At 34.8% G+C, this 12,764-nt stretch overlaps 1 protein-coding gene across 4 annotated transcripts in view; it reads right to left on the bottom strand.

The window, feature by feature from the left end:
• The window catches only part of DYNC1I2 (dynein cytoplasmic 1 intermediate chain 2), a 37,017-nt gene that overhangs the window by 4,978 nt on the left and 19,275 nt on the right, over positions 1-12,764 (bottom strand). For all 4 annotated transcript variants that reach the window (XM_081938236.1, XM_081938238.1, XM_081938237.1 and 1 more), the window contains 8 exons: positions 6,960-7,049; positions 6,360-6,522; positions 6,161-6,260; positions 5,866-5,991; positions 4,972-5,118; positions 3,267-3,380; positions 2,587-2,720; positions 1,505-1,649 (listed from right to left, as the gene is read on the bottom strand). In XM_081938236.1, the coding sequence (XP_081794362.1) occupies positions 1,505-1,649; positions 2,587-2,720; positions 3,267-3,380; positions 4,972-5,118; positions 5,866-5,991; positions 6,161-6,260; positions 6,360-6,522; positions 6,960-7,049 (1,019 nt within the window). The remainder of the gene's footprint in view (positions 1-1,504; positions 1,650-2,586; positions 2,721-3,266; positions 3,381-4,971; positions 5,119-5,865; positions 5,992-6,160; positions 6,261-6,359; positions 6,523-6,959; positions 7,050-12,764) is intronic.

Raw genomic sequence — 12,764 nt, 5'->3', positions numbered from 1 at the left:
GGGAAAAATATTTAGCATTAATATACCTTGCAATTGTAAAAAACAAAAATAATTAAGGCATGGTGGCAAGATTTGTGATAGTCAGGAATCGCTATTATTAAATTACATTTTCTGGCTTCAGGACCAAAGGCTGGCTGATGGTCAGCAGAGAGGATATGGAATACTGAATCCTGTTTGTATATTTTGGAGGTAGTGGAATTAATAACACATCTTTTAGTACTCAAATTAGAAAAAAAGTATTACAGTGCTACGAACTGACTATCTGTAACACAATTTGTTGGTTGCAGAAATGCGTCTGGGAACAAAATGAACCTCTGTGTGAAGGCAGTCTACCACTCAATGCTTGTATTTAATCCTGAGGACATCAAAGCAAAGTTCAGCTATGATTTGTCTTTTGATTGTTGATTCATTATGTGTCATCAAGTAATTCTTTTAGTAGCAAAGTTTCAGTAAATGCTTGAAGCTTCTCAATTTGAAAAAATACTGAGTCATTCTTGAGATTTATACTAAATTTGATTATATAAGTATAGTAATGTAAATTTAATAATAACAGTTGATATTAATGAAGCTGCAATTTTTAATTTCCTCAGAACTTACACAGAAGAGATTTTAAAAAGAGCTTGGGCAACCATTTGTCTGAAATGGTATAGTGCCATAATGGCAAAACTATGGCACGCATGCCACAGGTGGCACACGGAGCCCTCTCTGTGGGCACACGAGCTATTGCCCAGCTCAGCTCCACCACACATGCGTGCACACCTCCCAGCTGATTTTCGGGTGTCTACTGTGCATGCAGGACACATGCATGAGGGAGAGAGGGGGGTTGTGTACATGTGTAGGGAGCATGGGGGGGGTCAAGTGCCGCCTGTGTCCCATTTTTGGTCCCAGGAGGCTTCAGGAAGGCCTGCTAGGCCAAAAGCAGGAACCGGGGGCGCATGCATGCGCAGGGGGAGCGAGTGTGTGTGCATGCATGGGCAGGGTGGCGGGGTGTATTGCATTGTGGGTGTGGGACCACCCACAATTTGGGCACTCAAGGACAAAAAGGTTAGCCATCACTGGTATAGTGTTTCTAGCTTGAGTGGGGGAAGGGGGGGGCTAGAAGACTTCCACTTTAATCATGCAGAATTTTATAATATTCATGAAACAAACAAGATACCACTGTTTCATTTTGTGTGTGTGCATGTAGTGTCTATGTCTGTGTAACGTTGTTATGCACTATGTAAACATAACATACTAATAGCAACTTTAAATTGCTACAATGGTTATAGGGATCTATATTTATGAGAATTACCACAGCCAATATAAGAAGGCCGAGTAATGGATAGATCTGATCTGTACACGTTTTACTCTTATATTGTAATCATATACTGAATTATGGAACTGATGATATAAGACATAGATGCTTCAATGAAGCTTCTTGACAGAAAACTTAGTTCTGCATAGACCATTTCCATAAGATGGGTTTTTACACAAATCAAGATTGTGTATATTTATCTACTGATACCTTAGTTGTCCAAAGCTTTACAGTCCAGTCAAAAGAAGAAGTTACAAATAGATGTGAAAAGTCTACAGGTCCAACTGCTGCATGGCAATGGATACCTGTAATGGGCCCTTGGTGGCCTTCAAACATCTCACTGATTCCAGCTTTGCTGTTTAAAATACATACAAAGAAAAAAAATTACTCTAAAAGCAAAAAAATACTGAAACAAAACTCTAGATACAAAGTACTACTTAACAGTTCACAAAGTGCATCACAAATTATCTCTACATTATTGGAATTATCAAATTATCTCTACATTATTATCCATGGAATGGAATTAAGCTCAGTAGCACTATAAATAAAAAAACTGTATTAATTAAATAGCTAGACATATGCTTTGAAAGATAATGTTTACAAAATATTACATATTCTAGATAGGTGTATTATTTTTTTCAAACTCCAACTAAATATTAGGGCCCAAAGATTAAGACATTATTGTTTTCCAAGAACCATCAAGCTTCCCAAGAGATGCATTTCCTCCTTGGGTAATTTTCAGTCTGAAAACAGGGATGATAAACCCTCAACTGTATCAGTGTAAACTACCAATTTTAGTTAGTTCTAACCCAAAGCACTGGACAGCATGGGCTGATGTGTGTTTGAGAAGAGACTGGAGTCTCAATTTCATTTAAGAAAGCAATAGATAAGCTACAGCTATACAATTTCAAAACAGATTGAACAGCAGGAGACAAGCTGCCCAATTTATGACTGGTGCGTGATAGTACTGTATAATTATCAACAAAACCAAGAATTTGGGATATTCTGTCACCGTTCCCCTCCAAATTTGATTAATCAGCGTATTCTGTATCAAAGCTCAAAAGCTATTCTTATCTAGAAAAAAAATGAGATGCTGATGTTAATTGAAAGTTTTAATTATTAAATAGATACTCTTTTAAAATCCTTACACAATTACTTTTAGAGAAGTGCAACTGTATCTAAGCATCCTATGACAATTAAAGAGCAGCAATCCCAAAATTAATGTTCCTTAAAGTATGACCCAAGATGTAACACCTTGTGGCTGAAAAAATGTAATCCCAGGGTCTAATTACCTGCCATGGCGACATGCTGTGTAGACAGAGCCCTCTTCACTTCCAACGACAAAGTTGTTGACATCTCCAACAGGGAAAGACATAGAAGTGACAGCAACAGCTTTGGATTGCTTATGAACTAACTCCATGCTATCCTGGAGATAAGGATATCATATTTTTGTTTTCTGTTTTCCCAAAGAACTTTTCTGTTAAGACCAGGGAGTATTTCTGATACTAGCTTTCTACAAAACATTTGTATTCTACATACTTGCTTTATTCATATTTTGCAGCTGAACGTATTTAACACAACAAAACAACACAGAGTAGATGATGACAACGTAGAATTTTTTTCTCAACCTATGGAATGTATATTTTATTAATATCTACAGTAGGACAGATATACTACATATTTCTCAGTATTTCTCAGATGCTCTGTGATATAATTTAAACTGAAAGTTTATCACTTAAAATCATTTAATGAGCTTCTATATTTAAATAAGCATGTGAACTGAAATATCCTCAGTACAAATTTTATACTACTTTAAACTGCATGCCAGCTCTCAAAATTCAAAAAAGAATCTTTAGATATATGGGACTGGGATATCAGTCATTTCATACTGCTGTAGCATATATTTTATCTGCAGAACTTTCCTGAAACAGATATAACAATACATATTTGACATATTTAATAAGAAATATACCTGTGGCTGTGATAGCATATCCAGGCTCCATGAGCAAATCTTCCCATCAGTAGAAATGCTGATAAGGTTATGAGCATTCTGTGTCCCCACAACATTTACACAATACACAGGATGCTAAAGTAAAATCATATAGTATAGTTTAACAAAACTTCCATGGAAATTTAAGATATCTTCAAATAACAAATGCAAATCTAAATTTTAAATGATCAGACAAGAAGGACAAGAAAGATATCCAGGGACTTAACAACCTATTGTTTTCTACAGCTAATCATCAAATCTTCCCCAGAAACTAAGATCTAGATTTAGTTGCTTAGCATTCCTGCAAGATTAGACACTTCACTGAAAGTACAAAAAACAGTGATGGTATAGGAAGGATGAAAGGTTCATTCTTGGAATACAGGTAGTCCTCACTCACTGATTCTAATTTGAACCAGCAACTCTGACACAAAATAGGAAATTATGTGACTGTGACTGTTCTTTCAAGCTGGAAAAAGACAAGACTATTCAGTTCCACATCTTTGGCTTTTGTTTGCCTCTTAACCACTCCCCTGCCCTTTAGAATGTTTGAATGCCTGTTTACTGTCTTGTACACATTGAAAGCAATGTAACTGCATGGCAGCCCAAAGCTGGGAGCCGTAGGGCCACTATGCAAATAGCTTATAGTAATCTCTTGAAATCTCTTCTTCTCCAATCTCCCTGCTCTATGAGGTGGGGTGGGGGAAATAATTGATTTCTTTATGCAATCAAGATATATTTGCCTGATCCTTGCATTGCTTTTGATAGTTAGAAGGGCAAATAGGTTACTCTCTTGTAATCCTTTCCACTCCAATCTCTCTTCTATGGGAAGTGCATGGGGGTGTGTGGTGGAAAAAATCCAAAGGTGAGGTACATTACAAAGCCTACTTATAGTACTGGCAATTATGTGATTGAGAGATGCTGCAAAGGGTTGCAAATGATCACAGATTAGCTTTAAAGTTATTTTTCAGCACTGTTATAATGTTGAACAACTGCTGAATGAGTGGTCAGTAAGCGAATACTACCTCTAAGCCAACATTAGGAGGTGAAGTTATGACAAAAGAAAAGCTGAACATCAATAAAAATAGAAAAGAAAAATAAAATAGAACAAACAGCTATAGTGATGCAAAAGCATGGTATACCTATCAACATTCCTAAGCATAGATCAAAGGAATGACCAGACAGTCTAGATTTTGAAAATATGAATAGCTAATACTTTCATTTCAGGCCTACATGTTTTCCCAGCAGGGAAAATGTGCGTCTCAAGGGAAAGTAAGAGCTAAGGAACAAGTAATATATGATCTCCTATTCATAATGAAAAATTCAGACACCTTGGAACCTGGAGAGAGACAAATATAGATGATAGGAAATACCATAGAACCAAGTAATGTGAAATGGTGAATTGATCCTTTCAGCAAAAAGTTTAATTCAAATAGGACTATAGTATCTTTTATATAAGACACTCATTTCTTGAATGTTATACTTTTTTTCTTCACACATTCTGAATTTTATCCTATCATGCTCTAAGCCAACACTACCCTAGATTACTGAATAAATCAATAATTTTTTCTTATGTCTTGCCTTAGTTTCTTTTGTCACTACTTCACACTCTTTCTGTGCACTTTGCACAACACTGTTTATCCTGAAAGGAAATTGGGTGATGAAGATATATGGATCTTCTGTTCCCTACCGTGTGAGCAGCAGCTGAAAGGGGAGTTCTCTGAACTGGTGTTCGCTTATTGCTACGGTTATCCCAGAGCACAATTTGTCCAGAGTATGTGCCACCAACCACCAAATTTGGATGAAATTTTGCAAATGTAGCAGACATAACAGCTGACTGTAAAGTGAAAAAAAGAATGTAAATGTTATTTCTGAATATGACTGTTTACTAGAAATATTTCCGAAATGAGTTCAGGAATGACTATATCAGAAAAAGGCACATTAATGGAACATCTTTTAACCTATGAAATGTTATATCATATTAAATATATAACACGGAAATGAAATTTCATTATTATGCTGAAGGCTACTTTCTTAAGCATAGGGGTCAGGAAGATAGTTGAGCCCAGATGAGTTTGCTCTGTTTTCTCAGCTGTCATATTATCTTGTCTATGTCTTACATTTATTATTTCACTAGTTGTTTCATTAGAAATAAATATTTTACAGTAGCCTATATTGAGGCCAACTTGTACATCTACATTAGATCATTTTAAGTTGAAATAATTTATTTCAACTTTATTAACTTTATTTCCCTTAAATTTTAGGCTATGTATATTTGTTTTCAAGATACAAATTGGGTTGAGATGTGATTATATATTTTAATAATAAATGCTGACTCTGTACTTAATGCACAGAACGTCATGTCATCTTTTACATAGTATGAGGTTGTGTAAGTTTAAATAAGGTATATTATGCTAAAAAGAAGGTAGCTGGATCCTTCAGACATCAACATGTGTTTAGAATGGGTTACATTTGAAGTTCATGTCTCCTCAATTAAATCATAATGGTGATAATTAAAAGGCAAGTCTTGTCCACTTTCATTAATACCAAATCTTTAACCCTGCAAGATAAGAACTTGCATTACCTGGCAGTGAAAGACATATTCTGGAGTTGTTTTCTTATATTTCATATTCCAGACAAGGGCCACTCCATCAGGCTCATGAGGAGCATCTTCATTGTTGTTGTAAGATGCTACTAACAATTCTGGGTACTAGATAAAAAAAGAAGAGATTCTCTGTTATTGGCTTTAAATAAGACACTTTCAAATAAATCCAAATTAAGTTACTGAACACAACTTTATTTCTTGGAAATCTATTTTGACAAAAGAGTAAGGAAAATAATATCTACTAAGGAAGATTTATTAGACTAAGTAAAGTTACCTGAGATGACCAATCCAAGCAACTAACAACACGATGCTTTGACCAACGTTCATCAAAAAACTGTCTGTTTAAGGATAGTTTAGCTCCTGCCTGAATTTCTCTGGGAAAAAAATAAAACAATAAAAGAGGGTGGATTTAGGATTATTTCCAGTAAAATTAAAACAAATGGAGTAATGTATTTTAGAAATTCCCATATTACCCTTCTTTGTCTTCTATATCCCGGCCACTGTAGTCAAAGAAAATATTAATTTGCTCAGAAAGAGCTCTTTCTACAATTCTTGTAGACTGATCAAAGAAGCTCAAAAACTCTTCAGAATGCAAAATTTGTTGCTTTTCTTCTTCTGTTAGTTCATGAGGGGCAACTGTGGAGACAGGTTTGGAATATGACTTATAACCAAGAGACTAAAATGAATATATTTAATGATTAGAATGATGGGTGTGTGTGTGTAATTAAGATTTTCAACAGTGATGAACAGCTGCAATTTTATTCAATGTTTTTTAGTCTTTAAACTTTAATACAAATTTCAAACAGTAAAGAGAAACATACACAACAAAATGAAAACAGAAATTTGAGTCAGATATGCTTCCTCCTTCATATTATTAAAAATGAGGAACATAACACTCTTTAAGAGAATACCAAAGTAGGGAAACTTCCTGTTGGCAGGATTAGTTTTTATTTATGATAGTTAATTGTTTCTTTGTTGTTTTAGTATTTATGATTAGTTCTAGTTTTATATACTGAAAGTCACCCAGAGTTGTTAGGCATATGAATGGATGTAAAGAAATAAAATATTTATACCTTCTTCCTCTTCTTCCTTTTTCAAAATGCTTTCTTCCTCAGGTTCAACTGGTGGTTTTTGTATAACTACATCATCTTCATCTTCCTCATCTGTAAAGAGGAAAGTTATCAATAATTGCTTGGCCTGTTGGAATCTGGGATTACATTTATTAAATAGTGAAAAAAATAATCAGTCAAATATACTGTCACTGTCAGTAAACTCTTATCTAGTGATTTTTCTAACATAGCATCAGAACTAAACATACAGTACAGGGGAGCTTTTCAGAGATTGTCACTTTAAATTCTTAACTTTTATCAGCTTTGTCACTGCAGATGAAACATTCATCCATGTGATTTTACACTGCATGTTCACATATACCTGCCATAAAATAATGAAAATCAAGCATCTTAACACAGCTCTCAGAACCATAACTTTTTTAAGATATAGATTTAATAACAAAGTTTTTCATAAGGGAAAGAAGTTCCTTTAGTTTTGATGATGCTAGGAAAGGTAAATTTTGCTAAGACAATGGCAAGAGAAATTATCTTTTTTTCCTTATCATTCTAACTGCAAGTAACATTATCATTATAATGTTTTGCCAGGGAGCATTTTAAAAGTAGAATGCTGTAAGAAGTGTCGACGCTTTGAAATACAGAATATGTGTACCATTTTTTGCATTGTTACATTTTGTAAATAGTACTAGTCCGTAGAAAATTTAAAAAAGAGCAATGTGGTGTTGTAGAATGTTTCCTGCCTCTTTTTGTTCTGATTCTCAGAGTATCTTTCTTAAAATACTTATTTCATTCATTAACTAGCTATGTCATCTGTCTAGAAGAGAATGGAAACAGAAGCCTGAATCCTGCCTTCTTGCAAGTAATGAGGCAAGATTCAACAGGGGTTTATTTGTTACAGCCATTCCCCTGACCCATGTTCAAAGTCATGGGGGGGAGAAGGAAGAGTGGTCAAGAGGTGCAAACCAGCTGCCAAGCTATGGTCCCAGCAGCCAGGCCAGCTGACTAGACAGCAGCAACCAGATGGTATTGCTGGGATTGTCTATCCCCGCTCTGAGGTGGCAATGGGATGGCACAGCATTTTTCTGCTTGACTGCTTCCAATTATGTTTTTTCTCCAATGGCAAGTCTGTGCAATTACCAACTCTCCAGGAGGTCCAGAGACAAGCCTTTACCCTGCAAACAAAAATACAGCTTGTAGGCTCTACCAGCTGCCAAGCCACACACATAGTGATAGGCTGAAGCAAAATCTGGGAGAAAAATCTTTCTAACTCTAGTTTAGTCAATAAAAATATAAATCTATACCTGAAGGAACAAATGTCTTAAATGACACTATATAATGCATACAATAATACAAACTCCAACTTAATCAAAATGATAATGACGTATGCCAATCCCACATTATATGAAATCGAGTGATTTTTACGTTCTGACAAGTTTACAGAACTAGGATAAATGGCATGAACAATTTCAATATATGCTCATACTTCTGAACCAAATGGTGAAGGTTAAAATCTTTCCTTTCAAGGGCCTCAATCAGCCACAAAGGAAAACAGTAATCACTGTCTTTTCAACCAGCCCAACCACATTTGTCAGCCCTTTCTCCGTCAATGCAGCCAGAGCAATCAACCTGCCAAACATTCAGAATGGAAAAACAATCTGAAAATACAGGGTATAATGCACCTGCCAGTGAAAATGGCCATTTCAAGAAAAGCTAGTGATCTCAGTGACCCTGCTGAGGAGGCGGTGGTGCAAAGGGGAAAGAACGCGTAAAAGAATTCTTAGTGATCTCCACTCTCTTGCACATTGACATTTCCTTACAAAGCCTGCCAATTACAGCTTTTGTGCTACTTAAAAAAAATGAAAGCTTTTTTGGACAAAATAATCACACAGAGAAACGGAAAGACACTGCTCCTTTTTAGATGAATTTGTACATACAATGGACTATTAATCAGAAAACTGGATAACAGAGCAATTCTATGCCATGTGCCCCAAACAAGAGACTAGATTTCCACCCAAGCATTGGGGAAGAGAAAATTGATAAATGCATAATTTTCTCTTAATAATGAGAGATTGTGAATAGCAAATTACAAAGCAATGACTAGATTAAATAATTTGGTTGAATTAAGTGTGGACTTCTCTTTTTGTATGTAGACACGCTACATACAACAAACAATGCCACTGTGACTTCAGAACAGGAATGTCCCCTTAACCTTTATATGTTGTTCAAAGCTCAAATTCCATACATTTAGAAGTTAAATCTCAGCTTCCTGGTTCTGCCATTCCATTCTAATTCTAAGTATCATTTTCTGTGATAGAAGTCAAATCCTTGTCAAAAGCAGATGGGCAGCTCTCTACTATTGCCCAAGTGATCTGGTTATTTACATATATTACAGAGATGAAATCTGATAATCAATTGCCCCTCCTCCTTTTCACATTTTTAGTGTAGATGACAGATGTATAAACAAATTCCTCCTCGTCCTTATTCTTTATTTGCTGTCAACGCTTAGGAATAACTATTACTGAATCTCAGCCCTAGAAATGGTATTTCCGCAATTACATAAATACGCTAGCAAGCACTGGAGCAATTTTTCATCTCAGTTTAATACTTATTTTTAAGATATATGCAAACGCCACTAAATAAATAACAAACTTTAATCCTGTTAATCTTATGTTTTATCACTTAATAGCACACTAACAATGGAATTAAGAAAACTAAGTGGATAGCCAAGAATAGTTATTCCTTGGTAGTTTAAATTTAAACTGATATGCAAACAAATCAGCAGAATTATAAATTCACTTCATTACACACACACACACACACACAATTTTTTAAGAACAATCTACTATTCTGGCAAGAAACCATAGCTTTTTCTAAACCATCCTTCTGCAGGTCAACAAATTTGGGCTAACTATGTGACCAGAAAATTCTTAGCTGTCAAAAGTCCTATTCCTGCTTTTTACTCAATAGTACACAAAGCCTTTGAAGTACTTCAAGCAGTGCCTGATGCTTTTAAACATCACTGTGATCCAAGAGATGAGGTTTCTGTCTATTACTCACTAGCCTAAATGATGCAGTTGTGCTGGCATAATGGCAAGCACATCTGAAATTCCTGCTGCTTCTGCCTTCTTTGTTCCTTGTATTCAACCCATTGCCAAATTAAGCTGCTTAATCCTGTACAACACTGTGAAAATATAGACTACTTAATCTCCCCCCCCCCCCAATATATACTGGTCTGTAAAATCTACTTCTCCAGCTTTGTCACCTTAGTATCCAAATGACACCTGCTCTCTTAAATAAACATATCCTTTCTTTTGGGTATATTTATTAATGTATGTATTATTGTTCATACTGTAATATTCATTCGTAATGTAAGTATTAATGTTCATACCAATTGTTCTCATTCCTTCCAATATCGTTTTGTGAAGCCTTTCAATTCTACTTTAATTTCTTGCCTTGCTAAGAGAAAGCCTATTCATATATCAATGAACACAAAATCTTTCCCTTATTGATCTCACTTCCATCTTCCATCTTCAAGTGCAGCTATAAGTATCCATTTTTGTTTGCTTCTCAATAAAGCTTCATATACATCAATGGTTCTACTAAAAACAGACCACAGAATAAAAATGCAAAATTATCTGAACTTTATAATTAAATTGTCATACAGGTTTATTTTTTCTTGCCAATATATATGTCCCATAGAATGTACTATTTAAAATGGCAATTTTCATGACTAATATTTTATGTACAAGGTGTTACAAATACAGTATTATGTATGAATTAAAATCAGAGTATTAAACAGCAGCAAAAGTTAAACAGTATTGCTTACACTCTAATATATATGCACCAGTTGTACCATTCTGGATTAGGCCCTGAAAAATATTTTGAGAAAATGTCCAGCTCTTTTATTTCATTGCTGTAATCTCTTTTATTATTCAGCATTTAAGATTTACCCCAATGGTGCAGAAATGCTTTATTTATTTCACATTAAAAGCTACACTGCCACGCAAGAACATAACAATGAGGAGTGAAACTACATGTCAAATCATTTTACTGATGAATATTTATTACAATATACTAAGTGGTTACTATGTTTTTTTCCTTGACAGAGGATCTAAGGTTACAAGGCAAGCATTAAAAATCTGTAAAAGTATCAGTTACTTTTAAAATGCCAAATCTCTTCTCAGTGAATGGTAAATGAACCAGTGAATTTTTACTTAGTGTTAACATCAAAATTGTGCTGTATTTTGTTGAGATGAGAAGAAAAGCAGGCTGTAAATTAGACAGCGCCTTGCTACAACTCTAAGAGAATGAAGTTCCAGTTGTCTGCGTGGTCTGTTGTTGCAGAGTAGGTTAATCAAAGTTAAATCATCTGTGAAATGGGTGTCTTTTGTTAAGCCGAAGTGTCTTCAGATCACATTTACTATCTGTTTTATTTTGTTTTTGGCAGATACTTCTTAAAAATAGTAGAAGGAAGTATCCTAGACAAATCTTTTTGTATTACATCTAAATTTTTCTAGATCTAGAATTTTTCAAATGATAAAAGTTTGACAATATTAAAGCACTAAGTTGAGATAATTTGGTTAGATTCACTTCTCTGCTAGAGGCCTCATTTGCATCCCTGCTTACCTTTCTTTTCTCATTCTATTAAAAATCCTATGCATCACAGTCCTGACAGTGACACCTATCAGTAAAACTGCAAGATAACGACAAGCTTTCATTCAATGGGAGCTAACTGATTGTTACTTGTATTGGGGAATAACAGACAGGCAATCTGAAGTCACTTTGAAGATACACATCAACAATCAAACCTCTAACTTATGTGTTAACTTGACTACTTTTCCTTTGTATACATTTTTCTTTCAGGAAAGAAGTACAGAAACACATGAGACTAATATTTTACTGAATCTTCAGCTTGATCAATACTAAACTACTACAAAACATTGCATAGGCAATTAAGAAAAGTGAGTATGTATGGTGACTTTTATTTTCCCCATGTTCTGGGACTATTTATTCATATCAGGGGTCTACTGTGACTTACATACACAATAGAGTACAAGACTGGAAGTTACAATTATTAATACACAATATTCTGTCCAGATACATTATTTTGTTATGTGAACATTGTAAGAATTAAGTATAGGTAATAATTTAGTACTTTCATACTGAACAATACATCCAGAAATGGAAGATATATATAAGATTCAAAACAGAACCTCCCCTTCCTCCTTCCCAAGAAAGGTAATCTTTCTTTCTTTCTTTAAGTTTGGATCTCTTATATTTATATTCTTGTATAACTGCTCTTTTGACCTGTTATTTCTTTATTTTATTTTTTGCTTTTTTACAGTGTGCAAGATACTTTGTTACTTTTTTTCCACTTTAATTCTTGAGTTGAGTTTGACTCAAAGTCCCTGTAACCAACAATTAGGAAGAAGTTTACCACTGCCTTCTAGATTTTTTTTAGTTCTTAGTCTAACAGGAATATATAAATAATACATCAATGAATAAATAAATAGGATATATATAGCACAAAAACTATATTTTGCAGAACACCTTTTAGTATAAGTCTTTAATATAAAGTTAAGACATATTTGAGGGCAAGTTTGGCATAGTGGCTAAGGCATCAGGCTAGAAACCAGGAGACAATGTACTTTAGTCCCACCTGGGACATGAAGCCAGCTAGGTGACGCTGAGCCAGTCACTTTCTCTTAGACCCTAGGAAGGAGGCTATTTCAAACCACTTCTGAAAACACTTTCCAAGAAAAGTGCAGGGACTTGTCCAGGCAGTCTCCAAGAAATGAGCACAATTGAACA

This window comes from Natrix helvetica, assembly GCF_964273705.1.
Source record: "Natrix helvetica genome assembly, chromosome: 1".
In the NCBI taxonomy this organism is placed as follows: Eukaryota; Metazoa; Chordata; class Lepidosauria; order Squamata; family Natricidae; genus Natrix; species Natrix helvetica.
The sequence above is the reverse complement of the archived record's forward strand: the minus strand, read 5'-3'. Positions and strand labels throughout refer to the sequence as shown.